The 27,936-nt window shown below is 46.3% G+C and overlaps 1 protein-coding gene across 2 annotated transcripts; it reads right to left on the bottom strand.

The window, feature by feature from the left end:
- Positions 1 to 244: 244 nt before the first annotated feature.
- On the bottom strand, positions 245 to 26,618 carry ECHDC2 (enoyl-CoA hydratase domain containing 2). Of its 2 annotated transcripts, XM_060140059.1 has the most exons (10): positions 26,388 to 26,617; positions 13,225 to 13,292; positions 13,067 to 13,154; positions 10,543 to 10,629; positions 9,615 to 9,707; positions 8,128 to 8,184; positions 7,725 to 7,912; positions 3,201 to 3,251; positions 1,730 to 1,777; positions 245 to 870 (listed from the first exon to the last, which is right to left on the bottom strand). In XM_060140059.1, exons 1-10 carry the CDS (start codon positions 26,518 to 26,520, stop codon positions 793 to 795), a joined length of 891 nt encoding a protein of 296 aa, XP_059996042.1. In that variant the 5' UTR covers positions 26,521 to 26,617; the 3' UTR covers positions 245 to 792. The 2 variants fall into 2 exon arrangements, with proteins under 2 accessions (XP_059996042.1, XP_059996043.1); XM_060140060.1 differs by lacking the exon at positions 10,543 to 10,629 and having other exon boundaries at positions 26,388 to 26,618.
- Between the last annotated feature and the right edge of the window lie 1,318 nt (positions 26,619 to 27,936).

Genomic DNA, 27,936 nt, shown 5'->3' with positions numbered 1-27,936 from the left:
CAGGCTTCCTCTTTTTCGCCTCAAATGCCTATTGATCCTTCAGCTTTCAACTCCAGTGTTACCTGCCCATTTCCTGACCTTCCATGTTGTCCGTCAGAGTTAATCGTTCCCTTCTCAGCACTCCTGAAAGCTATTTAATGCTCCATCAAAGATTTGCCTGCCACGTTACAGTTTACAAAAGGTTTTCACAGCAGTGATTTCATCTGGTTCTTAGAAGAACACTGTACATGAATAATAACTCACGTTTATTGAACATCAGGCGTTTTATTATTTGTTTAGTCCTCCCAACAGTTTCATTATAAATGAGGAGGCTGAGGCACACAGTGAGTAACTGGCAGAGAGCTGGGCCTATTCAACCACTGCCAGGGTTTCCTTATTATCTCTGTTGTACAGAGGAAGAAACAGGGCAGTTGAGGGTGGTTCTTACAACCTCCTCTCATCTCTGGTGAGCACCTAGTAACTGAGAGGCAGAGGTCAGGCTTGAGTGCCAGTGATATAAAGGCCCAGAGGGGTCTGTTTTGTCCTTAGTTGATCGTTCTATTAGGGAGAGACAGGTATTCTCCAAAGCCAACCCGACACCAGTGATTGTCTAGCCTGGGTGAGGAGTGATGAAGGTAGCGGTAGGTGGCACCTTCGTGCCAGGCACCGTGCCAGTCACTCTATATCGATCATCGTCCTTGTGAGGAAACTGAAGCCTAGAGGGGAAATGAGGAGGGCAGGCGCGCTGCACGTTTTCCTTCTGGATCCTTCCCTGTAAGGTGTGCATCTCCCATGCGTAAGGTTCAAGGGAAGTCACTCGCCAACAAATCTAGGGGGCCGCTTCTCCCTGAAGGCAGCCATGCCTTCCAGCCGATCCCGGGTCGGGATGTTCTGAAACAACATACAGAGTATTAGTCTGTGGGAGCAGGACCAGAGGCCAATACTCGCTCAAGCTTGTTCAACGCATGACAAGGACAGAATCCAAGTCTTTCGCTGCCTCTGGACTCTGGTGGTGCAACACCGGAGGCCCATGCAACAGTATGGGCCTCGATGGCTCCTTGGTCTCCTGGGGAAGACAGGCTGCCTCTTCAGCACCCGAGGCCTGTCACACTAGCCTCTCTTTGCACACAGCTTGCACGCCTCCAGAGAGCTCAGTCTCGTGCAACAGTCAGAAATGAGGCTACTCAGTAGAGAAGATGGATTAGGCTTTGCGGTAAGAACTCTGGCTTTGAATCCTGGTGTGTAGTTGGTTCACACTACGTCCTACAAGTCCCAGGACCCCCTGTTTAGGAGTATTTTCCTTATTTGTTAAACTGGAGATTAATATTTTTGACTCACCCAGGAGTGAGGGGCTAAATAGGTCAGCCCCAGGTTTATTGCCCCACCATCGAACACACACAGCCTATAGGTGAAAACCAAGGCTTTGATGTCCCACTCCAGCCTGGCCTCTACAATAGCCACTGGTACAGGGATCGCATAAGCTGCTATTCTTCTCTCTCAAGTTCCTCTGTGATTCTCTGGGCACCCAAGTAGAGCAGGATACACCACCATTAGATGGCTGAGGAAACAGTCCCAGAGAGGAGCAGTGTGGCTCTCCTGGGATCACCCCAGGCTAACTGAGGAAGGAATGGCACAGAGACTGACTCTCTGGGTTGGGAGGAACCTACTGAATTGGTCATATAGTACTTAAGGCCACCCACTCTGGCCCGGCTTCTGCTACAAGCATGCAGGGCTGGTGGCAGACACATACCTGGGCATAGCATATCCCTTCAATGGCCATCCCTGATGCAATGTCCACCTGCAAGAAAGAAGTTGTGCGTGGATCACCCTGACCTTGCCCATCCCCATCAGCACTGGGCGCCAGCTAGTCCTACTTCCTACACCACTTCTTACTGATTATGGATTCTTCCAGCAAAGAATTATTGAGGCTTACTGTATGCCAGCCCATATGAAGAGAGAGGAGATGATAAGGAATCCCCTACCTGGAGAGGGAATACCATTCCTAACAGTGGTGAAACAGTGCTGGGACGAATGCGGGCTGTGAGAACAGCGGGGAGGATGACACATAGCCTGTAGAGCTGAGGAGGGTGTGCCTGAGCTGTGCTTGCACAGCCAGTGTTCCCTCCTTGCCGTCTGGCTGCCTCCCCATGCCTCCTGTCACCCCTATTAGTGAACTGTGCTGGCTTCCCATTGCCCTGAGGACTAAGGCCTTTATGACTTGGCCCCTGGCAACTTCCCAGCCTATACTGCACAGTACTTGCTATTACTACCACTTACAAGCACTATTTTAAGAGAAGTACCTTTCCCAACAGGGGTTATTTTCCCTACTATACAGCTGAAGAATCTGAGGCATAGAAAGGTGGAATGATTTGTCTAAGGGCACAACAGTATGTGGAAAAGCAGGTCTTTGAACCCAGATGGTCCAGCACCAGAGCCTATGCCCCTAACCTCCATGCTATGTTGTCTCAGTCGTCCCTTCGTCCTGTTCTGTCAAGTTGCTTATTTATACACCTCTGTGTTTTTCCTCACACTTGTCCCTATTTTTTGGAATTCTCATCCACCCTAAGCCCCAGTTCTAGAAAACATTCTCCAACTCAGCACTGTCCAATACCGTAGCCAGTAGCCACATGGACAGTGCAGCTCTAACCTCTCCAGGGTGTCTGCTTGGTACCCTTGACCCTTTATTAGTGATTTGTGTCCGTCCCCCTCCCCACTTTGGGGGCAGTGACCATATTTGACTCATTTCTGGGTCCCAATTCAGGTCTAGGTTCAGTGTGTGATGAATGAATGAATAAGCTGATGTCTACGATGGGTTAGCTGCAGCCAAGGCCCCACACCTGAGCCCGGTCCACGAGGCCACAATAGTGACCAACACAAACCCGAGAACGTGGACTGGGAGCCACGCAGACCTGGGTTCTTGTTACTCCCTTGTTCTGTGACCCTGGATAAGTCTTACCCTTTCTGAACCTCAATTTCCTTCTCTCTCCAAGGGCTAGAGATGAGGATAAAATGTCATTTGGAATATCACCTGGCTAAACTTGATTTTGTAAGTAGGTAAAAGCAAGGCACAAAGAGAGAGGTCAGACTCAAAGTCTGTTAGAAGAGTCCAGTTCCCGAGCTCTTTCCAGCTGTGCTGTCCATCTGTTTGCCATGAAAGCACCACCTCCCAGCCGCCCCACTGACTTTAGTGGGGCCCAGGTTCCAACCCAAAACCCTCTCACCTCTGTTCCTCGGTCAATGGCTACTTTGCCCAGCCGCACAGCAGTGGGGGCCTAGGGAAAAGAAGCAGCTTGGTTGAGGAGGGGATCAGTGCTCATGGTTAGGCACACAGCTCCGCGGTGGGGGAAGAGGTCTGCACAGAGATCCAGCTGTTCTACTGACAGTGTTAAGTTTCGTTAGTTTTAGTACCTGCTACTTCTCAGCAGATGTTCCTTTTCTACAATGGAGGAAGCCTAACTGATCCCTGACCCTCCCAATCGTGACCATCCGGGGTTCTTGTCATTTAATCCATCCCTCCAGCATGTACAACATTTTCCAAATGCTTTCCCACCCACAGACTTCTCTAATGGTCAAATGGTGCTTGCTGCCCATCCTTCCAGGATGGTGCCATGTTTAATCGAGGCTCAGGGTGGTGAAGCACCTGGCCACGTTTGTCCAGTGAGTCAGTGGTGAAGCTTCGATCTGATTCCCAGTCACCTTTCCCACTGCTGCTCCCTTCCTCTACCTGTCTCATCTCAAGCCTCTCCTGCGAGCAGGTTTTCCCCCAGTAGGGTGAAAAACGGTCAAGATTAGGAACCTGGGCTTTGGAGTCTGACAGGCCTGGGTTGGAACCCTGAGGGGGCATTTTGCAAGAGCATCCAAGTGGCCGTCTTTGCCTCACCGGCCTTGCTTCCAGTTAGCTTGTGCCACAGCAGGCCTGGCACTCCATCCCCAGCCCCACTTCCAGGCAAGGAGTGCCTTTGCCTCCTATATTATTTGAAGTTTTTGTATTTGTATTATTTGAAGTTTTTCTTTATCAGAAAAAGAATGATTTAAAAAGTCTGTTAGCATAGAAGCCATAAATAAAAAAGCTAGCTACATAAAAATGAAGGACTTCAGACTGTGAAAAATACCACAAATAAAAGACAAAAATCAAAAACTGGGAAAATATATTTGTGATACTGTGACAGAAGAATTTCCGTAACAAAAAGCTGGTATAATCTTTTTTTAACATTCACAACAGTATGAAAAGTTAGTTCACAGAAAAGAAATACAGGCACAAGGTATGCTCAGCTTTACTTTTAAAGAAACGTAAATCAGAACAGTGAGGTGCTCCTTTTCACCTCAGCCAGGTAAATTGTAAAGTGTTGGTAATGCCCATTATAGCTGAGGTTTAGGAAACAGGTATTTGCATACATAATTGATAGGAGAGTAAATTGGTACAATGCTTCGGGAAGGCAGTTTGACAAGAACTGGCAAATTAGATGCACATGCTCTTTCATGTTGTACCTCCATGTAGGCATCTACTTCCAGAAGTACACTAAGATGTACAAAGTTATCCACTCCAGCTATTTTTCAGGAGCATAAAGATGTAAGCAATGTGATGTTCCTCATGAGAGTACTGGTTAAATGAGGGCACATCCATACCATGAATGAAAAAGTGCAGCTGTTTAAAAGAATGGGGTTGATAAGTATGTGCTGGAATGGGAAACTCTCCAAGGTAGTAGGTAAAAAAGAAAGGTGCATACTGGTTTGTATATTATTCCATTTGTGTAAAAGGTGTTGGTATGATGTGCCTTTGGGGAGAAGGGTCAAGAGAATGGAGAACTTCACTTTTCTGTTTTATCCATACTGTTTGAATTCTTTTCTATGCATATTTTAATTTCATGTTTTTTAAATGTCTGTTAGAATTGGATTAGCCTTTAAAGGTGTGTTCCTTGTTCCCTAAACCATCTTAAAAAGAATTTAGAGTCATTTAGATATGAGTATATGTGCATAATTTATATTGTACATACAATGAATATTTCTGGAAGAGTGTGCAAACTGTAACAGTGGTCATCTCTGGGGAGAGGGATTGGGGAGTTGAGCGATGTTTTGGTGACCAGCTCTCCCGGTTTGCCAGTGACTGAAGGGTTATTAGGACATGGGACTTTCACGTTGAACCTGGACAGCCCCAGGTAAACAGGGTCACCCTACTTTTAGATTTTTACTTTATGTCCTTCTTATTCTTCTGTTCTGTTTGATTTGCTTGTCATGAATATATGTTATTTAACTACTGATTTCTCATCAGAGAACATTAAAAACTACATAGTAGCTATGTTGTACTGTGTTGAAAACACACATTTATGTTTCTGAGTGTGTGTGTATGTATGTGTGTATGTATGTGTGTGTGTATGTGTGTATATATATACATATATATATGTAGTTGACCCTTGAACAGCCCAGGGGTTACGGGTACCGACCATCCATGCAGTGGAAAATCTGCGTATAACTACAGCCAGCCCTCCCTATAAAGAGTTCTGCATCCGTGAACTCAACCAACCTCAGATCGTGCAGTACTGTAGTATGTATTTAGCTGAAAAAAATCCATGTATAAGTGAACCTGCACAGTTCAAACCTGTGTTGTTCAAGGGTGCACTGCGTGTGTGTGTGTGTGCGTGTGCGTGTATGAATTATTAGAAATATGATTGGTCATTTCATGTTATTTGGAAATGAGAACAGTGAGTCACACTGGCCACAGTATGTTCCATCCCTTTGTTGTTCAAGTAGAAAACGTAGCCAAATCCATATTCAAAGGATGAGGTATGTTTATTATTTAAAGGGAAGATCTGAGTGTTAAGTTGTGGACCTTGTGTTTATTGACAGTTTTTTCTGGGCTCTAATCTCTGCAGCCACTTGACTCCTTAGTCTTAGTAGTTTGTCCGCTAGAGGGCAGCCATCTACCACACCACCCTTTGTGCTCACCCCATCCAAGAACCCTTTCATCCTTGGCACCCAGTTACTCAGCTGGAAGTTAAAGATTCATTTTTCAGGTTGCATCAAAATGTCCTAGCATTTGCATTAGTGACTTTAGTACTAATTTTTGGTATGCTCGTGTTTTGGTATACAACGCTGCTTTTAAATACTGAAACACTAGTAATTATATTAGTAGAGTACCGTTATTTCAATATACTGAAAAATCTGAAGCCTGAATCATCTTGAGATAAGCTCAGAGACCCAGTTATTTAGTTTATGCAGAAAGATAAGCCCTGTAGTCTACAAGTCTTGCTGGATAGGCCCCCTCTGTGGAAGTGTAATTAGCTACTGTCCTGAGTCATTCAGAGTTTTGTATTAGTTCAGAGACTTTCTGACCAACTATAACAGAAACATGACAGCATTAAAATTAACAGCATCAGACTCTCCATTTATATGTGATGAAACTATCAATAAAAAGAAGACAAAAGAAATGCTTTCTTTTAAACCAAATTCACTATCAGTTTTTTATAGTCCCTGCCCTCAAAAAAGACCTCAAAGTTATAAAAAGAGGCAGGATTATTTAAGGAAGACAGTGGTTTTTTTCCAAAATAAAATACCTCTTTTTTACTCTTCATGATTAATTCAAATACTTTTCTCTGTTAATAATATTAAAAGGATAGAGTATGGGTAACAGTTTTATAGGCTTCTATTTTAACTTCGTTTTGTAACGTCTGTAATTTTTTGTATTTGAAATGCATTATTTAGTTCGTTTTTTTAAAAAATCATACACATTCTGCACTCCTTAAAATAAAATACCAGTTTTTTTATTATGCAGCATTAATGCCAAAATACCAGTTACTGTTTTTCTTTCTGGTATTGCAGTCACTTTCTTTGACCTTGATGAACAGTCACTTAACCTTTCTGGGTCTGTTATAGCATAGATACAATGGGGATAATCAGCTCAACTGGATTGTTCTAATAGTTGGGACACTATTAAAGTACCTTGGATTGTGTCGGATGGATGAGATGCTCCGTATGGGCTAAGTCAGTATTATAAATTAGCAAAACCTAGCTCCATTTCAGCTGCTTACATATCTGCAGAAACTTGGGACCTCCCTCTGGGTCCTCTTAGAGGAGTGAGAAGCCAGCAGAGCCTCTCAGGCACTTGGAGATTACATGTAGGCAGGGCCTAAACCTACTCCCTGGGTCTCTAAACCTTTTGGGAGACTATGCTCATAGGCTATTTGAGGATTTTAAAAAATGAATGGAGCTTAACATGTCCTACATCATGTATTTCAAGCACTTTTCCACCATGTAGTATGGTCGGAAAGGTGAGCTGGTAGTTCTTTATCTGCTTTAGAATCTTGCTTTTTCAATTTTGGGGACATTTTAATGCAGTACTGTCCAATACAGTAGCCAGTAGCCACATGTGGCTATTGGCATTTGAAATGTGGCAAGTGTAACTGAGAAACTAAAATTTTAATTTAAATAATGTGGCTAGTGGCTGCCTTAGTGGACAGCACAGGTAGAGGATGTTTACATCATCTCAGGAAGTTCTGTTTTACAGTGCTGTTCTGAGGATTTTCAAGCCTATTTGATTCCAGTCCCTCAGAACTTAATTTTCATTTTAACTTAAAATCTGATTTCATTTACTGGATGGCTGAATGGATGCTAAAACTCCAAAGAGGGTTAATTTTATAAATCTGGGTAAATGGATCTTATGTGGCTGCACGAGACGCCGTTGCCCCCTGGCCTCTCCACACATGCATCCCGTGTGGCACAGGCCCTCCTGTGCTGGGTGATCACCAAACCTGGGGCAGGATCTCCTGGGCCAGTGCTCGTGCCCGGTGGTAGGCGGCGTTGCCCTCCTCATTCTGGGCCACAGCATGGTTCACCAGCCCCAGAGCCTGGGCCTGTGACCCGCTCAGTCGTCGGCCTGTGAAGATGAGCTCCTTCGCCAGGGCCACCCCCAGGCATCGAGGCAGCCTCTGAGTCCCTCCTGCCAGGATGGAATAGGGGTGGTGAATCTGCATGGGAAGTGGGAGGCCAGAGAAGGCCCAGGCTGGGAGTCAGCCAAGACCTCTCAGAAGCAAACTGAGTTAGGTTGGCAGGGCAGAGCCCAGAACATAGGGCAAAAGAGGAAAGTAGGGAATTATGCTGGATAGACTGGAGTTGAACAGGTAAAGAAGGATGGATGCTGTGGGTTGAGGTTACCTGCTCCTGGGAGGAGTCCTCGGGTGGTCTCAATCAGCCCCATGACAGCTGAGGAAGCTGCTTAAACAAAACAGAATGAAGCCCCAGCCCTACCTTCCAGCGCCAGTCCCCAAGGAGAAGAGATACCGCCTGTGGGCTCTGCTCACTCCTCCAGCCAGCCACTTCCCTCGTGGTGTGGCCGCAGCCAGACTCCCCCAGATGCTGCCTTTGGAAGAGCCCTAGCCTGGAAGCCAGCAGGCCCAGGCGCTCATCCTACCTCCCCTACTCAACCAGGCAAGTCTCTTACCCTTTCTGAGCCTCATGGGTGGAAAGAAGACGACTACCCCTCTTCTGCCTACTCCAGAGAGCTGCTAAGGATCAAGTGAGGTAATGGTGCTTGGAACAAGGAAGGGGTTCCTAGAAGGTGCCCGACACCTATTTGTAAGTTAATGGATTCTCTGTCTCACGCATCCTTAGGTCAGGTTTGGCCTAGAGTGTTGCTGACTCCTGCTCCCACCAGGTATTTTTCCCAGCTTTTTGTCAGCCTGAAAATTTCCTGTATTCCGGTCCACATCCTCTTTCCCCAGTTCTGCTTCCTCTGACAAGCCCTCCTTGAGGTGTCCCACCACACAGGCTTCTGAATTCCCTCAGCACAGGCCACCGGAACCATGCAGTACGGGAGGGAGGAGTTGATGTTCACCCTCCTATCCACCAAACCCTGCAAGTTAGCTGCCCTAAACATAGGCAGGTGAGAAGCAGATCCGGGGCTGTGACCTGACCTGGTATTTTGATGCCTTCTCTTCGATACGCATCTTGTAGATATAAGCTCCCTCTATGCCTGGGGTTACACATTCTTAAAAAATGTTCTTCCTGGATGGCGGGAGAAAGCAATGAGGGGAAGAGAGTAGCACCGTGGTGGCACTCAGACTTTCTCTGATTGCCTCCAGGAGGGGCGCACCTAACCACCAAGACAGGAAGGTTAAAAAGTGATCGATTATCTTCATCCTCCCCTCCCTCCACTCTTCAAAGCTCAGTTTCTCTGAACTAGTAACGCAAACCTTTTTGGGTGCCAGTGAACCAGAGGGCAGTGTTCTTGCCCAGGCATGTTTGTGACTAGCTGGGCAGGTGACAGACCGCCCCCACGGCTCACCTTTGCTCAAAACGTGATTGAAAAAGCTGGCCTGGACAGAACTGGAAGGTTGAACAGTTAGTCTTTGTCCCCAGCCTTCCCTCTCTGTGTTCTTTTTGCTGTCATGTTAGCAGTTGCTCTGGGGTTGGTGGGAGCAGTCCTGAGCGGAGGGCAGCTGACTGAGAAGGGTGGGTACTGCCGCAGTCGGGCCAGGCCAGGAGGGGAACCAGCTGCTGCCTGAACTCTCTGTCCCCCACCTTGCCTTTAGTTCTGTGGCTGCTTGGAAAGCCAAGAGCAGTGGCTGACTGCAGAATCCCCAGAATTAGCCTGTTTCACTCTTCCTTCCCCACCCTACCCCACCTCTCCCCGTGCCCAGTACCTGCCACTCGGAGGTCACAGGCCAGGGCGAGTTCCAGGCCTCCACCTAAGGCAAACCCATCCATAGCTGCAATGGTGGGCGCAGGGAAGGCTGCTGTGGAGATGAAGAAAGGCTCAGCCTGCGAGGCCCTGGCAGGACCCGGACAGTGTCTCAGGGAGGGGAGGAGCTAACTGGTTGGGACAGAGGGCTTCATTGGTCCCAGGTTTGGGGACCTTACCTGGTACCTCAGCCAGGTTACCTTAGAAGTTGGTTTTCCTACTGGGGAGAGTTGTGTGATCAGCTGGGGATCGGGAGTGGGGAGATGGACAGGGTAATCTCCTGATGGCCTCCCTGGGACCAGCCTTTTTGCACTCCCTTCTTATTCTGTGTGCCAAGCCCCATACTGAGTGCTGGGAACACAACTGAATCAGACGTGGGGAAGGCAGACCTGTAAACAGGCAATGATGACCCAGGTAATCAGTGCTCTGATAAAGGAAGCTTGGAGGATGGATCAGGGACAGCTTCCTGGAGGAGCAGGCACTGGTGGTCTTAAAGAACGAGTAGAAAGTTCAGATGGCCAAGGAGGGATATTCCAGGCAAAAGAACAGCCATTGTCAAAGCCTGAAAGCATGCTTGGTGAAACCTGACTCTGAAAAGGCCAGGCTTGCACCCTGAGGGCACAGGGGTTGGGGGTCATAACGAGCAGGGCACAAAGGCTGAGAAGCCAGGGCTCCCTCTGGGAGAAATGCCCTCTGAACCCTCGTCACACCCTCCCCCTTGTAGAATTCCTTGTTCCCTGCCCCTGCCGCCCCCCCCCGCCAATCATCTGTCTCTCCACAGAGCTCACAACAGAAACTGTTCTGTCTTTAGAGTAGAGTGGTGGGTGGGGTGAGGCTGGGACCAGCAGGGCCCCAGAATGCCCTCCTCCTCCGCACTCCAGGACCCTCACCAATCTCATTCATCAGGCCTCGGAGCCGCTGGACAAAGACCCCCACCTCCGCCTCACTCATCTGCTCCCGCTCCTTCAGGTCTGCACCTGCAGATGCAAGAGTGACAGCCCGTTACTGCCTCCCAGGCTGTCAAAGGATCCAGCAAAGGAAATCTGAAGAGAAGCAGCCAGAGAGGAAAGAGAAACACCGGGAAAACATGGTTAGGGAAGCCGGGGGCGGAGAGCGGTGGTGGTCAAAAAAAGGAGAGGTGCAACAACAACAAAAAGACTGGATTTCATCAAAATTAAAAACTTTTGTGCATCAAAGGACACTATCAAAGAGAGCAAAGACAACCCACGAATGGAAGAAAATATTGGCAAATCATATAACTGGTGAGGAATTGATATCTAGGATATATAAAGACTTCCTACAACTAAAAACAAAACCAAAAACAAAACCCACAAAGGACAAAGGACTTGAATAGATATTTCTCCAAAGACGATAAGTCAGTAAGCACAGGAAAAGATGCTCAACATCATTAGTCATTAGGGAAATGCAAATAAAAACCACAATGAGATACCCCTTTACACCCATGACGATGGCGATTATAAGCAACAACAACAAAGAAGTGTTGGCATGGATGTGGAGAACACTGATGCATTGCTAGTGGGAATGCAAAATGATGCAGCTGTTGTGGAAAATATTTTGGTGGCTCCTCAAAAAGTTAAACGTAGGATTACTGTATGGTCCAGCAATTCTATTCCTAAGTGTATACCCCAAAGAACTGAAGGCTAGGACTCACACACATAACTTGCACACCAATGTTCATAGCAGTATTAATCACAATAGCCTAAAGGTATAAACAAACCCAGGTCTATCAACAGATGGATAAACAAAATAAATGTGGAAAATAAATATATATATATAAAATTTATATATATATAAGATGGAATATTCATTTTTAAAAAGGATAGAAATTCTGCAATGTGCTACAACATGGATGAACATGAAGGACATTATGCTAAGTGAAATAAGCCAGACATGAAAGGACAAATATATGATTCCACTTGTATGAGGTACCCAGAATAGGCAAATTCGTAAAGATAGAAAGTAGAACAGAGGTTACCGGGGGTTGGGCGAATGGAGAGGAATTGCTTAATGGGTATAAAGTTTATTTGGGATGATGAAAATTTTCTGGAAATGGACAGTGGTAATCGTTGAATAACCTTTTGAATGTACTTAATGCCACTGAATTTTACACTTAAAAATGATTAAAGTGTAAATTTTTGTGTAATATATATATTTGACAATTCAAAAACTGTTAAATAGTAATAAAATAAAAATTTGTTAGTTATTTTTTTCCAGTTTTATTGAGAAATAATTGACATACATCAACTGTATAATTATTTTTTTTAACAGAAGGGGTTGGTGGGGTCCAAGGAGGCTGAGAGGTCAAGTAAGATGAGAACTGAGAAGTGAGTGCAGGGCCCAGTGGCATGGAGGTGGGCAGGGACCTTGGTGAGAGTAGTGACAATGGAGGCGTCATCAAAGGCCAGATGGCAGGGGCCTGAGGCGGGAGTAAGGGGTGAATATAGTCTTCGCAAGTCTTAGATTATCCAAAAGTCAGTTGGGAGAGCCCTTGGAAGTCTTTGATTAGTTCCAGCCCCTCAGTGAGAGATGGGGAAACTGAGGCCCAGAGAGGGACAGGGACTAGCCCAGGGTTCCAGAGCAAGTCAGGGGCAGATTCAGACCTGCAGCTCCCCTACTTCCCTGTCCTTAGCTGGGATAGTGAGGAGTGGGGCTAACAGGGGCATGAAGTGACCATGATAGAAGAGGTCAGACAGAGATGGAGCCAGAAGAAGAGGCCAGGGGAGGAGGAGGGCCTCAGCCAGGGCAGCGGGGTCAGGCAGACTGGTGCACATACTTATCCTGCCATGGCAGACCCCGAGCTGGTCGCCGTGATCTGGACAGCTGAGACCTAGGGACTGAGCCAAATCTCCTTGAAAACTCCTAAGCATCACGCTCCTCCCTCCCTAGCCTTCCACAGCCTCTTCCCACCTCCCCAGTGCCAGTTCTTAGCTCAGCTCAGCTCTCATTCATTTGCTTGTTGTGGGCCTGGGATGCGGCATTTCTCATCTTCGAAATGAAGTGCGTGGCGAGGACCAAATGGTGCAGAGACATTGAAGAGTTTTTGACGGACTGAGATCTTGTAGGTGGGCAAAGGGGCACAGAGTCCCATCTTGGCCACAGACCTTGTGAATGTCTTTGGACTCAGCTTCCTCATTTCCTCAGTGAAGGGTCAGAACAGTGCGTGGTGCAGCAGGAAGAACAAGGATTCGGGGGTCAGAGAGGCCAAGTTCAAACTGAATTCTTACTATCTGTGTAACCCTAGGCAAGGAATTTTACCGCTGAGTTCACATCTCTAAAATGGGAATAATGAGTCCTGTGCTGGAGCTGACCTAAGGACCCCACCCCCCACAAATGCCCTGCAGGCCGGGGGGAGCCCTGCTGAGCCGCGGCGTAGGGGCTGGAAAGGAAACCCACCTGCACAGAATACACCCTTCACTCCACTTCTGAAGATCAGGACACGCACTTGCCGGTCCTCCCGCAGCTGGGCCAGAGCTTCCAGCAGCTGCAGAGGAGACTCCATCAGATACCTCCCAACCCAGCCCCAGCCCACCCTCGTGCCCACCCTTTCTCACCTCACTAACGAAGACGTTCCCCAGGGCATTGCGGGCGCTTGGTCTGTTCATCAAAATCTCAGTGATTCCTGCAGGGGACAGGGCAGCCTTTGGTGAGCCAGCTGTCCTGCTCACTCCTGGGCTGGGGCCTGGGATCTGGGCAGCCTCTACCCTCAATGAGCAGTGTAACTTGGGGCAAGTCTCACACACCCAGGCCTCAGTTTTCCCAACCATAAAATGGGGATAATAACTCTTGCCCTTTCTGCCTCACAGAAGAAGTAGAAGGGCTTGCGAACCTTGGAGCAACATGGGGAGAGGGACAAGAATGACTGCCACAGTGGTTCCTGCCTGCTTCTGCCATTGTGAGACACACACACACCACACACCCCTTCTTCAATTTCGCGTATCTCTCCATTATTCTCTTCTCCATAGCTGGACTTCTTCCTCTTGAGCTGAATGAGTTATAATAATATCACCACCCAGAAACCTCCTCGTGTGCTCTGACTCGTTCATTGTTCCCTCCTCCCCTCAAAAGTAACAACTCTCTTGACTTTTATGGTGATCACTTCCATGCATTTCTTTAGTTTTATCACACAAATGTGCATCTCTAGACTTCAGAGTTTAGACTTGCTAATTTTCAAAAATAGTGATGTGTCTTTTAAAAGCTTGTTAAAATCCTCAGGTTCTGCCTTTAGTCCTGTCTTTCCCTCAAAAGTTGTTTGTTGGGACTTCCCTGGTGGTCCAGTGGTAAGGAATCCGCCTTCCAATTCAGGTGACACGGGTTCAATCCCTGGTCGGGGAACTAAGATCCCACATGCCACGGGGCAACTAAGCCAGCATGCCACAACTACTGAGCTTGCGAGCCTCAACCAGAGAGCCTGCGTGCCCCAAACTACAGAGCCCACACGCCCTGGAGCCTTCGCGCCACAACTTGAGAGAAAACCCTCGCGCCACAACTAGAGAGAAGTCTGTGCACCCCAACGAAGTGCCCGCGCCGCAATGAAGATCCCGGGTGCCACAGCTAAGACCCGATGCAGCCAAAAATAAAAATAAAAAATAATAACAATAAGGAAAAAACCAGAAGTTATTTATTAAAGAACCTGGGGCATTTGACCTGTAAGGTGTCCTGCAGCGTGGAATTCACTGATTGGACACTCATGGGGCAAGTGACCAGGTTCCTCTGTCACAGGATTTAGCAACTAATCCAGAGGCTTGAGCACACTCACATTCCGTCCCCTTTGGCAAGAGAATAACGTTTGCCCTACCCGTGTGATATTCTTTCACCCGCAACAGTCAAGCTTCTTGAAACGGTTTTCTGTACTCAATCACTTTCTTGCCTTCCATTCACTTAAGCCTTCTCCAATCTAGCTCCCACCCCGTCACTCAGCAGAAACCATTCTCACCAAAGTGACCAATGTAACCACATCACTAACCAAGGGACATGTTTCCATCCTGGTCCCAGGCTCCGCAACGGTTAACTCTGCTGACAATACACATGCTCTTCCTTGAACATTTTCTGCCTTGGCTTTTTTTTAATTAGATTTAGTTTTTTCAGAGCAGTTTAGGTTCACAGGAAAATGGAGTGGAAAATGTGGAGATTTCCCGTAAATCCCCTGCCCACTGCACATGCATGTTCTCCCCCACTATTAACATCCCCACCAGAGTGGGATATTTGTTACAAAAGATTAACCTACATGGAAACGTCATTTCACCCAACATCCATAGTTTACATTAGGGTTCACTCTTAGTGTTGTACATCCAGTGGGTTTTGACAGATGTGTAGTAACATATATCTGCCTTGTGGCCCCATGTTCTCCTGGTCTTCCTCCTACCTCTCAGATGATGCCTCTGCACTTTCCTAGGTTTTCTTCTACCCAATTTTAAAATTCTTAATTCATTTATTCAACATATATCTATAATAAGTAAGTCCTGGGAATGTAATGTACAGCATGTGACTTTAGTTAACAATATTGTATATTTGAAAGTTCCTAAGAGAGTACATCTTAAAAGTTCCCATCACAGGACTTCCCTGGTGGCGCAGTGGTTAAGAATCCACCTGCCAATGCAGGGGACACGGGTTTGAGCCCTGATCCGGGAAGATCCCACATGCTGTGGAGCAACTAAGTACGTGCACCACAACTACTGAGGCTGCGCTCTAGAGCCCGTGAGCCACAACTACTGAGCCTGCATGCCGCAACAAGAGAAGCCACTGCAATGAGAAGCCTGTGCACTGCAACAAAGAGTAGCCCCCGCTCGCTGCAACTAGAGAGCCTGTGCGCAGCAACGAAGACCCAATGCAGCCAAAAATAAAATAAATAAAGTAAAATTACTTTAAAAAGAACAGTTCCCATCACATACAAAAAAATGTAACTATGTGTGCTGATGGATCTTAACTAGACTTACTGTGGTGATTATTTCACAATGTATACAAATATCGAATTTTGTTGTACATCTGAAACTAATATGTCAATTATATTTCAATTAAAAAGCCCCAACTCGGGCTTCCCTGGTGGCGCAGTGGTTGAGAGTCCGCCTGCTGATGCAGGGGACACGGGTTCGTTCCCTGGTCCAGGAAGATCCCACATGCCGGGTAGCGGCTGGGCCTGTGAGCCATGGCCGCTGAGCCTGCGCGTCCGGAGCCTGTGCTCCGCAATGGGAGAGGCCACAACAGTGAGAGGCCCGCGTACCACACACACACGAAAAAAGCCCCAACTCTTACAAAAAGGTAACTCCATGAAAGAAAGAAGACATACAAATGGCCAATAAGCACATGAAAAGATGTTTAATTTTATTAGTATCAAATAAATAAGAGTTTAAGAAAAGCTTAGCACCCAGTACAATGACTAAAACTAAGAAGACCGAAAATAAAAACCAAGTATTGGCTATGAAAAAAACCCCTTACATATCTATTGAACAACTATGATACATAATAAATTGTGGGAGTTATAAGTTATGTAACAGCCCCTGTCTTCAAGGTGCTTACAGCCTAATACAAGTAAATGATAACATGAGGTCATAAGTAAAGTAAGTACATGAAGTACTATAGGATTACAGATGGCAGCTCATAGATGGAAGCATTTGAGCAAGGTGAGAATAGGTAAAAATTTTCATTTGAAGAGTGAGGTATGATGGGAAAAATACTACAGGTAAGAGACTACTCAATTTTTTAAAAAAATTATTGAAGTATAGTTGATTTACAAGGTGTTAATTTCTACTGTACAGCAAAGTGATTCAGATATATATATATGTGTATGTGTATATATATATTCTTTTTCCTATTCTTTTCCATTATGTTTTATCACAGGATATTGAATATAGTTCCCTGTGCTATACAGTAGGGTCTTGTTTATCCATTCTATATATAATAGTTTGCATCTGCTAACCCCAAACTCCCAATCCATCCCTCCCCCTCCCCCTCCTCCCCCTTGGCAACCACAAGTCTGTTCTCTATGAGAGTACTCAAGTTTTTAATGTTGAAGTTCCTGAAAGGTCAATCCAGGATCTCTTTATTCAGTCATTTGTACAATTACGAATTTAACACATGTTGGTCTCTGTACCAGACACTGATGTCAGAGGCCAGAGCAGACCCAGTCCCTCTCCTCTTAGATCTTACCGTCTACAGAGGAGACAGACATTCAACCAGTAATTACTATTTGTGATGAGAACATGGGGGGAAGAAGGACAAGGAGGTGAGTGGTATAGAGTGGGCAGAGGGGGCCCCTAGTGTAGAAGGTGAGCAGTGACTTCCCCGAGGAAGAAGTGACCTTTCAGCTGAGAGCTGAGGAACGAATAGGAGTCAGCCAGGCAAAAGTGTGTGTGTGTGTGTGTGTGTGTGTGTGTGTGTGTGTGTGTGTGTGTGTGTGTTGGTGGGGAAAAGCCCATTTCAGACAGAGGGAGTGGTACAGATGAGGGCCCTGAGTATAGCAGAGCAGGATACTATAGGGTTTGTAGAGCTGGGCCTCTTAATGTTTTTTGGCTGGGCCTGAGAATTAAACCAACATAAAACAGATTAAGAGGAGAAAAGCACACAAATTTGTATAAGTTTAATGTAACATGAGAGCCCTCAAAAGGAAATGAAAACCCCCAGAAACGGTAGAACCTACATGCTTTTATAGTAGGCTGAAGAAAGAATGTCAGTTGTGGAAGAGTTAACTATGTGGGAGGCTAAAGGAAGATAAGGCCTGTTTGTACACAGTTGTCTATTTGTATAGAATTCTCTTGGCTTCAGCTCCCTGTTGAAGAATGTTTCTTTTCTCCAGGTTCAGGGAGGCATCTTTCACGTGGGAGTTTTTAATCTCCGGTTTTCAGTAAGCAAAGGGAGATTAGAATGCCCTTCTTGCATCTGCTGTCTTTTTCAAGTGCCTTTAGCTCAAAAAAAAAAAAAAAATCCCTATACCAATGTGGCATATTTTTTGGGGGGGGGGACATTGTGCCACCTTTTAGTGTCTTCGAGAACTGGAGGAGTTCAGAGCAAAGGGAGAGCAGCGTGAGGCAAGGCAGAAGAGTCAGGAGGGCTGCACTTGCTCATCTGCCCCTCTCCTTCACGCCTGCCGTGTGCCTACCTCCTGTACACCCAGGACTGCCCTGCGCACCCGGCCAGCTCTCCTCTGAGCTCCGAGCCTGAATATCCAGCTGCCCACTTGACATCTAGACCAACATGTCAAGAAATGATCACTCTTTCTCCTGCTCCTTTGGTGAGCGAATGACATATCAACTCAGAGTTCTGTCATGTTGCCTCCGTCTTCCTCACCCTTGAGGTTTACTTAGTGTCCCAAGCGGCCAGTTCAACCTCTTAGATCTCATACCTATCAGCTCACATCCCTCCCTGCAGCCACTAACCTGGTGGGCTCTTTATTCTATTACGTGGATCCCTCAACTGGCCCTCTGCCCTCAGCCTTGCCTCCCCTTCCCCCTCCACTTTCGTTCCCTCATCTGGGTCACAGTCATCTTTCTTACCCAAATCTGACCATATTCTTCCCTTCCCTTTTCATCAAAATTAAGTCTAAATCCTTAATACCACCCCAAAGACCCCCTACCATCTGGCTCTTGCATCTCACTCTGGCCTCAACTCACCTGCCAAATCTGGGTCAGGTGTGGGGAAGAGAGAACAGCTCTGGGCAGGGGCTCAAATACTCTTATGCCTTCTTGGCCGTTTCCCATCCTGTAAAGTGTCAGGATGGACTAGAGGAGTGTTTACCAATCCTTTGGGCTTCAAAGCCCCCTTATTATTTTCTCTCAGCGTGTTTAGCTTTGAAGAACAAACAGGATTTATTAAGATGGCATTCTCAGTGTGAGTTGATCTGAGACACGGAGAAGGGCCAATGAAAGTTTCAGGGCTCTCAAGGGACAGGGTTTCCAGCCACAGTTAGAGAACTGTGGTCCAGGACAGAGAACTGTAACATGCAGCCTAGGTGGGCTTCTTTAGCTTCCCCAGAAACCTTCATAGAGTTCTTTGAGCCCAGCAGGCCTGGAGGTCCCACTGAGGAACTCAGATGTCCCAAAGATCCTCTCCAGATGAGAAAATGCTGCAACTTTGGGGAAGGGAAACTGTGGTGGATACAGAGAAACCACATCAGAAGGGTTGAGGAGAACAGTCTAGGTCCAAGGTCATTGTGGCAGACAGACCTTAGAGTGGCCCCCATGTTCACATCCTGCATAATCCCCTTCCCTTGAATGTGGACAGGACCTATGAATTGCTTCTAACCAAGAAAATACAGGTAAGGTCATAAAATATCACTTGTAAGATTAGGTCTAATTATATGGCAAAGGTAATGAGATGTTACTTCTGTGATTAGGTTATGATGTATATAAGACTCTATATTACTAGCATACACTAGAGAAACTAGTGGACCTATGGAGAGGGTTGTGTGGCAAGGTACTGTGGTCAGCCTCTAGGAGCTAAGAGTGGCCCCCTGGCCAAGAGCGAGAAAACAGGACTTCAGTACTACAACCACAGGAGATGAATTCTGCCAACAGCGTGAGGAACTTGGAAGCAGACCTCTCCCCAGTTGAGCCTATGATGAGACCACAGCCCCCACCAGCTCCTGGATTGCAGCCTGCTAAAACCCTGAAGCAGAGAACCCAGCTAAATTGTGCCTGGACTTCTGACCTACGGAAACTATGAGAAAATAAATGTGTGTTATTTTAAGCATAGAGTTTGTGGTAATTTGTTACATGGCAATAGAAAACTAATACAGTCATGACGTCTTGGGATTGACATAAACTTTCCTCTCTTCTCTTTGCTTTCCTGTTCTGTCTTTCCTTTTTCTCTGGCTGACTCTCCCACATTTCATCTCTATTTCCCTCTTTCAGAATGTAAATGTGGTGCTTGGCTCAAGTCACAGCTCAGTCACATACCAGCTTCATGGCCTTGGGCAAATTACTTTACCCTTCTGACCTTCACTTTCCCCATCTGTAAATAGAAATGCTAAAAAGGTTGTAATGAAGATTAAAAGAGATAATGCCCACAAGTGCTTAAACATAGTTTGTGGGTATTGTGAGTGGGGAAGATGCACAGAAGCTGGGGAAAGTCTAGGGCCCCACATGAGCCCTGAGGAGCCAGACAGGGTGTCTTTGGCTTTAATTCATTCACCTGACAATGTGCAAGTTGTACTACCACATGCCAGGCCCCAGAGAAATAGAGAGGACTCAGCCATGGTCCCTGACTTCTTAGTTGAGCCCCTATTCTGGGAACCTTGCCCTTGCTGGGCCCCAGTAGTGCACTGCACCCTCTCTACTCTTACCAGACCCCCTCATGCCACTGGCTGATGATTTGATTTCCTTAGCAGATGACCTAGAGTCACATCTGATGAGATGGTCTGAATCACAAGGTGATGTGGGTGGGAGTCAATAGAAACTACTGGAAGATAGTATAGAGACCAATTGGTTTAACAATCCCTTACTATATAGGAGGGGAAACTGAGGCCCAGAAAAGAAGAGAATTTGCCAAAGTTAATAGTTGGACCCAGCTAGCAATTCTCACTCTCAAAGAGCTAACAACTGATGAGGGAGACAAGTCCAGACACAAGGGATGTAAAAGGACAGTGGTGGGGGGGTGTAATTCCAGAAGGATTTACAAAGGTAGAGAGGAAAGAAGAGGACCCAAGTCAGGGGCATAGTTAGAACAAAACACTGAGGTGGGACAGCTTGAAATGAACAAACACATGGGTAGAAGAGATAAGGTGACAATGTCAGGTTGTGGTGGAGAAACTTGAACATCCAGTTAAGGAGCTGGAGTAGAGCCATAAGGAAGAGTGAAGAGTGGTTAACAAGAGTTAACCAAGAGTGGGTTAACAATCCCATTTTCAAGGACAACAGGCACAACGTGACTGTGCTCTGGTGACATCATGCCAAGTGGAAGGCAGAACGGGTGGCTTCTAACGGGGTGGTGGGGTGGTTCTCCCGTGTGTGGGTCCCCTCCTCATGCCTCCTCCACTGCTTCTCCTCGATTTCCTTATCTCATTCCTTCTGTATGCCCTCTGGCAGGGGCAGAGGCTTAATCTCCTGATGCTTGTTATTTGTGGATAAAAAAGTCCCCTTTTGTACAAGTGAGCCCTAAGGTCTATGACCCGTGGTAATTTTTTAACTAATGTACAAGTCTGTGTTTTGAGTCACTGAATTACCAGAAGAGGTAGTGATGACCTAACAGTTGAGAACACAGGTTTTGAAATCAGAGCTGGTTCCAATTGCTTAACCTCTCTATTCCTCAGGTTCTTAATCTGTAAAGTTGGGAGAATAACTATAATTATTTCAAGGCAAGCGCCATTACCAGTTTGGCAGTGAACTAAGCATGAGAGTAAGGGGTATTGTCTAACACCAGCCATCCCACATGGCCAGAGAATTCTCACCAAGTGATGTAATCGGACACTGGAAGCCCCTACATGTCCATCAAAAGTGGGGGATGCACACTAGGGAGTAGTATACAATAGCAGGGAGCAAGGAACAGATTTATATGGCAAAGCAGCTCTTCAAAACTTAGTATCAAGTGGGAAAAAGGAAGAAACATGAGATGTCTAGAATAGTGCCTTCTGTATAAATTAAAACTCGGACACAAACAATGCTACATAAAACGCAGGGAAGGTTAGAGGGGTTGGACTGGGGAGAAAGTAAAGACAAGAGAAGGACCTTGCCCTGATGGTAACAGGCAGCAGACTGTGGAGTGTGAATAACACCACTGAATGCAAAGTTCAACCACCGCCCCCCAGCACCACCCCCGCAAATAAAACTACCCCCAAACAGAAACAAAACAAAATAAAACCAACCAACTGAACAAACAAAACCCAACAATGCTCAATCAATATGCTCTTAAGTTTGTTAATCAATATGCTCTTAAGTTTGCTAATCAGAGAATGCCAATATGACAAGCAGTTCACAATTGCTTTCTTCTTGCTTTTCACTAGAAGTTAAGATTTTTTTAAGGGTTAAAAATTATAATATGTAATCAAAGCTACTAAAGTGACAAGCGAAGCATTTCAGTATGTAAAGCAAGTAGGATATTTGTTGTCAGCAAGTAAATATATAAAGACTGGAGATATTTTGTTGTTGTTGTTGTTGTTAAAAAAAAAAAAAGAGGAAAATAATTTTGTCCTAGAGCTGATTGTTTATGGATGGGAAAAAATGGGACAAGTTAATATGGATCCAAGGGGTGATAAAAGGTTTGTGAAAAAGGAATTTGAGAATAGAATTTTGTATGTTGTTAAGACTGATTAAGACTAGATTAAATTTAATTAGGTAAATAAATTTTGTGATTAACAGTAAGCTGGTACCAGCCTGAAATTTTGTTCTCTCTCTCTGTTAAGAGAACAAAGTTTTGGGCTTCCCTGGTGGCGCAGTGGTTAAGAATCCACCTGCCATTGCAGGGGACATGAGTTCAAGCCCTGGTCCAGGAAGATCCCACATGCCACGGAGCAACTAAGCCTGTGTGCCACAACTACTGAGCCTGCGCTCTAGAGCCAGTGAGCCACAACTACTGAGCCCGCGTGCTGCAACTACTGAAGCCCATGCACAATGAAGAGTAGCCCCCGCTCGCAGCAACAAAGACCCAACACAGCTAAAAATAAATAAATAAATAAATAAGAGAACAAAGTTTTCTTGGAATGCTGCTTTTGATAATAGACTGTGTGAATTTCTTTGCATTTAAGTGGTTTATATTTGTTTTTAAAATCTTTTGTTAACTTTGTTAAAGTAAATATTATTTCACAATGATCTGTGAAGATTATGGCACATGTAGATAAAGTTCATTCTGCTTCTACAAAGATTAACCCCTCATTGTCAGACTTTTGCCATTCTGATGTCCTTGTAGTATGGCAGTGGTCTACTCCTAAGTCAGAGAATTTAAAATGGATAAACAGGGGCTTTCTTGGTGGTGCAGTGGTTAAGAATCCACCTGCCAATGTGGGGGACACGGGTTCGAGCCCTGGTCCGGGAAGATCCCACATGCTGCAGAACAACTAAGCCTGTGCGCCACAACTACTGAGCCTGTGCTCTAGAGCCTGCAAGCCACAACTACTGAGCCTGCGTGCCTAGAGCCCCTGCTCCACAACAAAGAGAAGCCACCGCAATGAGAAGCCCGCGCTCAGCAAGAAGAGTAGCCCCCGCTCACTGCAACTAGAGAAAGCCTGTGCCCAGCAACGAAGACCCAATGCAGCCAAAAATAAAATAAATTTATTAAAAAATAAATAAATAAAATGGATAAACAATGACTGTAAATTAAACAGGGCTATGGGAAATCCAAGATGGCCGCTTGGCTCTTCCCGGCTCCCTGACAAACCTCATTTTTTAATTTGATGGGTTAAAGCCTTCCTTGGCTGGAGGGTTAATGCCCTCACAATGAAAAAAATAAAAGATTAAAAATGTGTTTTCTGGGACTTCCCTGGTGGTACAGTGGTTAAGAATCCGCCTGCCAATGCAGGGGATACGGGTTTGATCCCTGGTCTGGGAAGATCCCACATGCCGTGGATCAACTAAGCCTGTGCGCCACAAGTCCACACGCTCTAGAGCCCGCATGCCGCAACTACTGAGTTTGTGTGCTGCAACTGCTGAAGCCTGCACGTCTAGACCCTGTGCTCCGCAACAAGAGAAGCCACTGCAATGAGAAGCCCACGCACTGCAATGAAGAGTAGCCCCTGCTCACCACAACTAGAGAAAGCCCATGTGCAGCAACAAAGACCCAATGCGGCCAAAAAAAAAGAAAAAGTGTTTTCCACTTGCGGTATACCTTCTACAATCTCCAGTGGTCAAGACACCCACTTCACTGGATAAATCATACAAGCCTTAACAAAAACTTCAGAAACTTCTTAAAACTATCACCATCAGGGCTTCCCTGGTGGCGCAGTGGTTGAGGGTCCGCCTGCTGATGCAGGGGACACAGGTTCGTGTCCCGGTCCGGGAAGATCCCACATGCCGCAGAGCAGCTAGGCCTGTGAGCCATGGCCGCTGAGCCTGTGCGTCTGGAGCCTGTGCTCCGCAACGGGAGAGGCCACAACAGTGAGAGGCCCGTGTATTGCAAAAAAAGCAAAAAAAAAAAAAAAACTATCACTGTCACTAGCATTCTCAATCATCAGGCAAGGTTAACAAAATTAATAGAAAAACTGGACTCAGAACAAAAATTAATTACATGGGATTAAATGAACTGCTAAATATGATTATAATTCTTTTAGTACTTTTTGTCTGACATAGTGCTAGCTTTTAATCTTTGTTTTTCAGATATAAAGAATCTCTTCTTCTCAAGCTACTTATGGTTTACAACAATTTGGTAATTTACACCTGTGGGTAAAATTAAAACATTTTTCTTTTCTTTCTTCCTGGTCCCTCCAGAAATTGGAGACCGTTGGGTTCTGAGCAGCCTTATCAAAATTGTTATTTCTTACATTACCAAATATGTGACTGAGCCTCTGATAAAATGATAGTCCCATATAAGCTCAATGATTGTAATGGTATAACTCTAGGTATGGGAAAAAGCAACAAGAGGGGATATTTTCCTGGGCCATAAGAGACTAGACTAGTCTCAGGTGGTGCAGAGACTTTTGGGTACTACTAACGAGGCCTAGTCCAGTAACAACACATTGTGTGGCCTATCAGCAGAGGAAATAAACATTCCTAGCGCTGTGGGACAAAACGGACATGAAATGCCCCCCAAACCATGGTCAAATTTATGGCCATGAAGGGGCCCTGCCGACTGGAAACTGGCACTTACCATCTGCCTCAACAACGATTAAATCAGGAGCTGCTGCAGCTGTTGACCTTCAACACCCCCTGAAAGGAGTTCAGGGTGGAGATCAGGAATCGGGCATTCTGTGCTCCGGGAAAAACTGGCAGAACAGGCCTTCAGATAGTTAGATATTTTCAGGTAAGGATTTTTATAAGCCCCAATTCTTGCATTTTCTCATACCTAGAGAAACACTAAAATTATTAATTGTGACAACTGCTTTGGTTTATATGTTAATACCGCATCAAAAGTTAAAACCTACTGGCTACAAGTCTCCTCGAAGTGCCAGGTCTAGACTGGGATTCAGGCTTATTCTCCGGAAAAAAAAAAAAGACCTGTTTTGTCTATTAATGTTCAGGTTGTCACTCTTCCAACTACTTCTGAGTCTGTTACACCTACATCAATCACACTGGGCTAATAAAAGAGAACATCAAAAGATCTATGACCATGCTAACGCTTCATTCCTTTGGACAGGGTAACCTAAGTGCTGACTATATCCGGACCACAGTTAAAGGAATGCTACCAAATGTATCCTGGTTCTTACTCCTGCTTGGGCCTCTGGTTACAATAATTCTTTTACTGTGGCTCCTGCCTTTTTTTTTTTTTTTTTTTGCGGTACGCGGGCCTCTCACTGTTGTGGCCTCTCCCGTTGCGGAGCACAGGCTCTGGACGCGCAGGCTCAGTGGCCATGGCTCACGGGCCCAGCCGCTCCTCAGCATGTGGGATCTTCCCAGACTGGGGTACGAACCCGTGTCCCCTGCATCGGCAGACGGACTCTCAACCACTGCGCCACCAGGGAAGCCCGCTCCTGCCTTTTTAATCTACTTGTTAAGTTTGTCTCTTCCAGATTACAATAGTTTCACATCAAGATGACGGTGACGCAGAGATTCCAGCCACTCCTCGGAACAGATCTTGCCGGAATAACAACAGAAGTCGCCCTGGGACCCCTTAGTGAGGTAGGGTGAGAGCTCTGTGACCCCAACTAGGTAGGGTCTACAAGCCCCTGTCCAGCCTGCAGAAGCTACAGAAGACAGACCATTGCCCTTCATCCTCCCAATAAAGATTTCTGAGGGGTTCACGTCTCTCAGGGGGAATTTGAGGTAGGATATAGATGGGCCCCTGGGCCAGACAGCTGGCATTTGTCAAGTGGAGTAAAACTGAAGCTTTGTTCTCACCCAGACAATCCAAGGACAAAGCTAGTGGCAGAAGCTGAGCTCTGCTGGAAGAAAGAGATAAGATGACCACTCCTGAGGTCAAGGAAAACTTCCCTGTCTACACATGGGCAGGAAGGCTCCGTGGGGGTCAAAAAGGGAGGAGGTGCCACCCCATAATAAGTGTGGACATGCACCCACAGGCCTCTGGTGGGATCCATCTTAGCAAAAAGTTGCGCACGCATGTTGGGGAGGGCCCTAGGGCAGGTCAGGTGTGGAAAAGAAACAAGATAATTGGCCAAATGTAAACAAAGACCTGGAAGGACTGTCCTATATAAGTAATTTAAATCACCTCTTTACTGTGCTCCTCATTAGAGGAAGCCCATACTCTTTCTCTCTGTGTATTTCTGCCTAGCTTCTGACTTAAACTGCTTCTCTGTGTGCGCTCCCATGTTGTGCTGTGTCTCTAATAATAAACTTTGTACATATTTTTACAGTTTTTGCCTCCGTGAAACATTCTTGCTTTCAAATGGGGGAAAGAGCCAGGGCCACTTTGCTTCTAGCCTCTAACCGCTCGCTGGTGGTCTACTGGCTAGGATTCCTGGTTTTCATCCAGGTACCCAAGTCCAATTCCTGGGCAGGGAACTAAGATCTCTTCAGGACCGTTCACTGCTGTCTCCGAGATCAGTTTCAGTCTGCTCCGGGGCAGTGGGCGCGGTGGTCATGGGTCCCGCCCCGGCAGTAGTGCCAGGCGCCGGGAGGGCCTCGGACAGCCCGCCAGCGCTCGCCCCAGCCGCCTCCCGGGCCTCCCAGGACAGAGCACTTACCTTGGTCTGGACCCGCCAGAGCGCACACTTGGATCTCGCGGTTTGCGGCCGCGAGATTGGCGGCGCAGCCACGGGCCTGAAGGGGCCTCCGGGGTCTCGGAAGGCGCAGGGCGCTGGTCAGGACGCGCAGCATTCGGACGAGTCTGGGAAGGTGCCTCTCGGCCCCTCCACCACCCCCTCCTCTCCGGCTGAAAGCTTGCCGCTCAGCCCCAGGCCTTCGTAAACCGCGCCGCCTATGGGCCGAGAGGCCGGCGCGGCTCTCTGAGGCTCTTGGAGACCGGAAGACCTGGGTAGGAGAAAGCCCAGCTCTGCTGTGTGATTTTGGACAAGGCTGCCAACCTCTCTAAGCGTCAATCTGTAAAGCGCGGATATAAAAGTGACTAGTGTCAAAGATAAAGAAACCCGGACACTAAGGTAGTGAGAACAGATTTTAATCGTTAATATACTATTGCAAAAGGGAAGTGTCCAGCGTGACACAGAACTCAACTTGTATTTGTACAGAGGTGACTGGGATTTTTACAGGGAGAATGAAGGATTAGGGAGGTGGGTGACCGGGGACTATGTACAGTCGGGGAAGTAAAACTTACAAAATGCGCGGAGGGGGTTAGTCCACATGAAACCGTTCTAGGTTTGCTAACTGGCGCTTATGCAAGCTTAGGCTCCCACAGAGACTGGGAGACAGGAGCCCTACCTTCAGGTGTTGGCTGGAACAAACAGTAAATTCTTTCAGCAGCCTTGAGTTTTCTCAGGGAGGCACTTTAAATGGGGCTAGAGTCATCCTAGGGATGTGACCTTGAGCTGTTAGAAACTATGTTAGTGTTCCTTTAAGTCTTTGTAGGGGAGGCTGAAGCCTGGTGGAGAAGAGAGCTCAGAGGACACTGGCTAGAGTTTGGTGATGGAGAGAATCTTTGTCACTACCTTGTGGTGGTGTTATGATGATTGGATGGGATGTGTGAATCTTGGTTACACATATGCTCAATAAATGTTATCTCACTTTAAAAAATGTTATTTCATTTATTCATTCGGTCATAGTGTCTACATTCATGGACTTCACCACCTCACCTCCCATTTGCATCTCAATTCATCCCAATTTTACACTCAATAACTGGACTGCAAACATATTTGTGAATGAGAATCTCAAGCGTCTGCCCCCACTGTATACCCAAAATGCTTTTGCAGAGATCATCAGTGGCCTTGTTTAGTTCATTCTGGGTGGATCAATAGTGTTCAGCAAACACTCTCCCCTCTTTCACTTTCCACTTGTTGAAGACCCTAAAGCCACTAACAATCCTGGCCTCCAACCAATGGCTGGACTGTTAGGCGATCTAGAAATAAAACTCTCTTTTTAAAGTCACTGGTGCTTGCTGAGGTCAGCACTATGTCCATCAAGGTTTAAACAAAACTGGTATCTAATCTCCTTCCTGGGTCCAGTGGGAAACTCTTAAGTTCCTCTCTGTGACCCTCAAGATTAATTGGGGTTTATGTCACTCCTGGTCATTTGTGACCTGTTCTTGCTTCCAATGAATTAATTCAGGTTATGGATCACCTG

The sequence above is a fragment of the Lagenorhynchus albirostris genome, chromosome 2 (genome assembly GCF_949774975.1).
Source record: "Lagenorhynchus albirostris chromosome 2, mLagAlb1.1, whole genome shotgun sequence".
NCBI lineage: Eukaryota > Metazoa > Chordata > Mammalia > Artiodactyla > Delphinidae > Lagenorhynchus > Lagenorhynchus albirostris.
Note: the sequence above shows the minus strand (reverse complement) of the source record. Positions and strands in the feature narration are given on the sequence as shown.

Coding starts and splice junctions, on each gene's coding strand:
- ECHDC2 (XM_060140059.1), bottom strand. CDS start 26,520: ATGCTGCGCGTCCTGACCAGCGCCCTGCGCCTTCCGAGACCCCGGAGG. Junction 13,155..13,224: donor GGAACGTCTTCGTTAGTGAG/GTGAGAAAGGGT, acceptor TCTCCTCTGCAG/CTGCTGGAAGCTCTGGCCCA. Junction 9,708..10,542: donor AGGCCTGATGAATGAGATTG/GTGAGGGTCCTG, acceptor TCATCTCCACAG/CAGCCTTCCCTGCGCCCACC.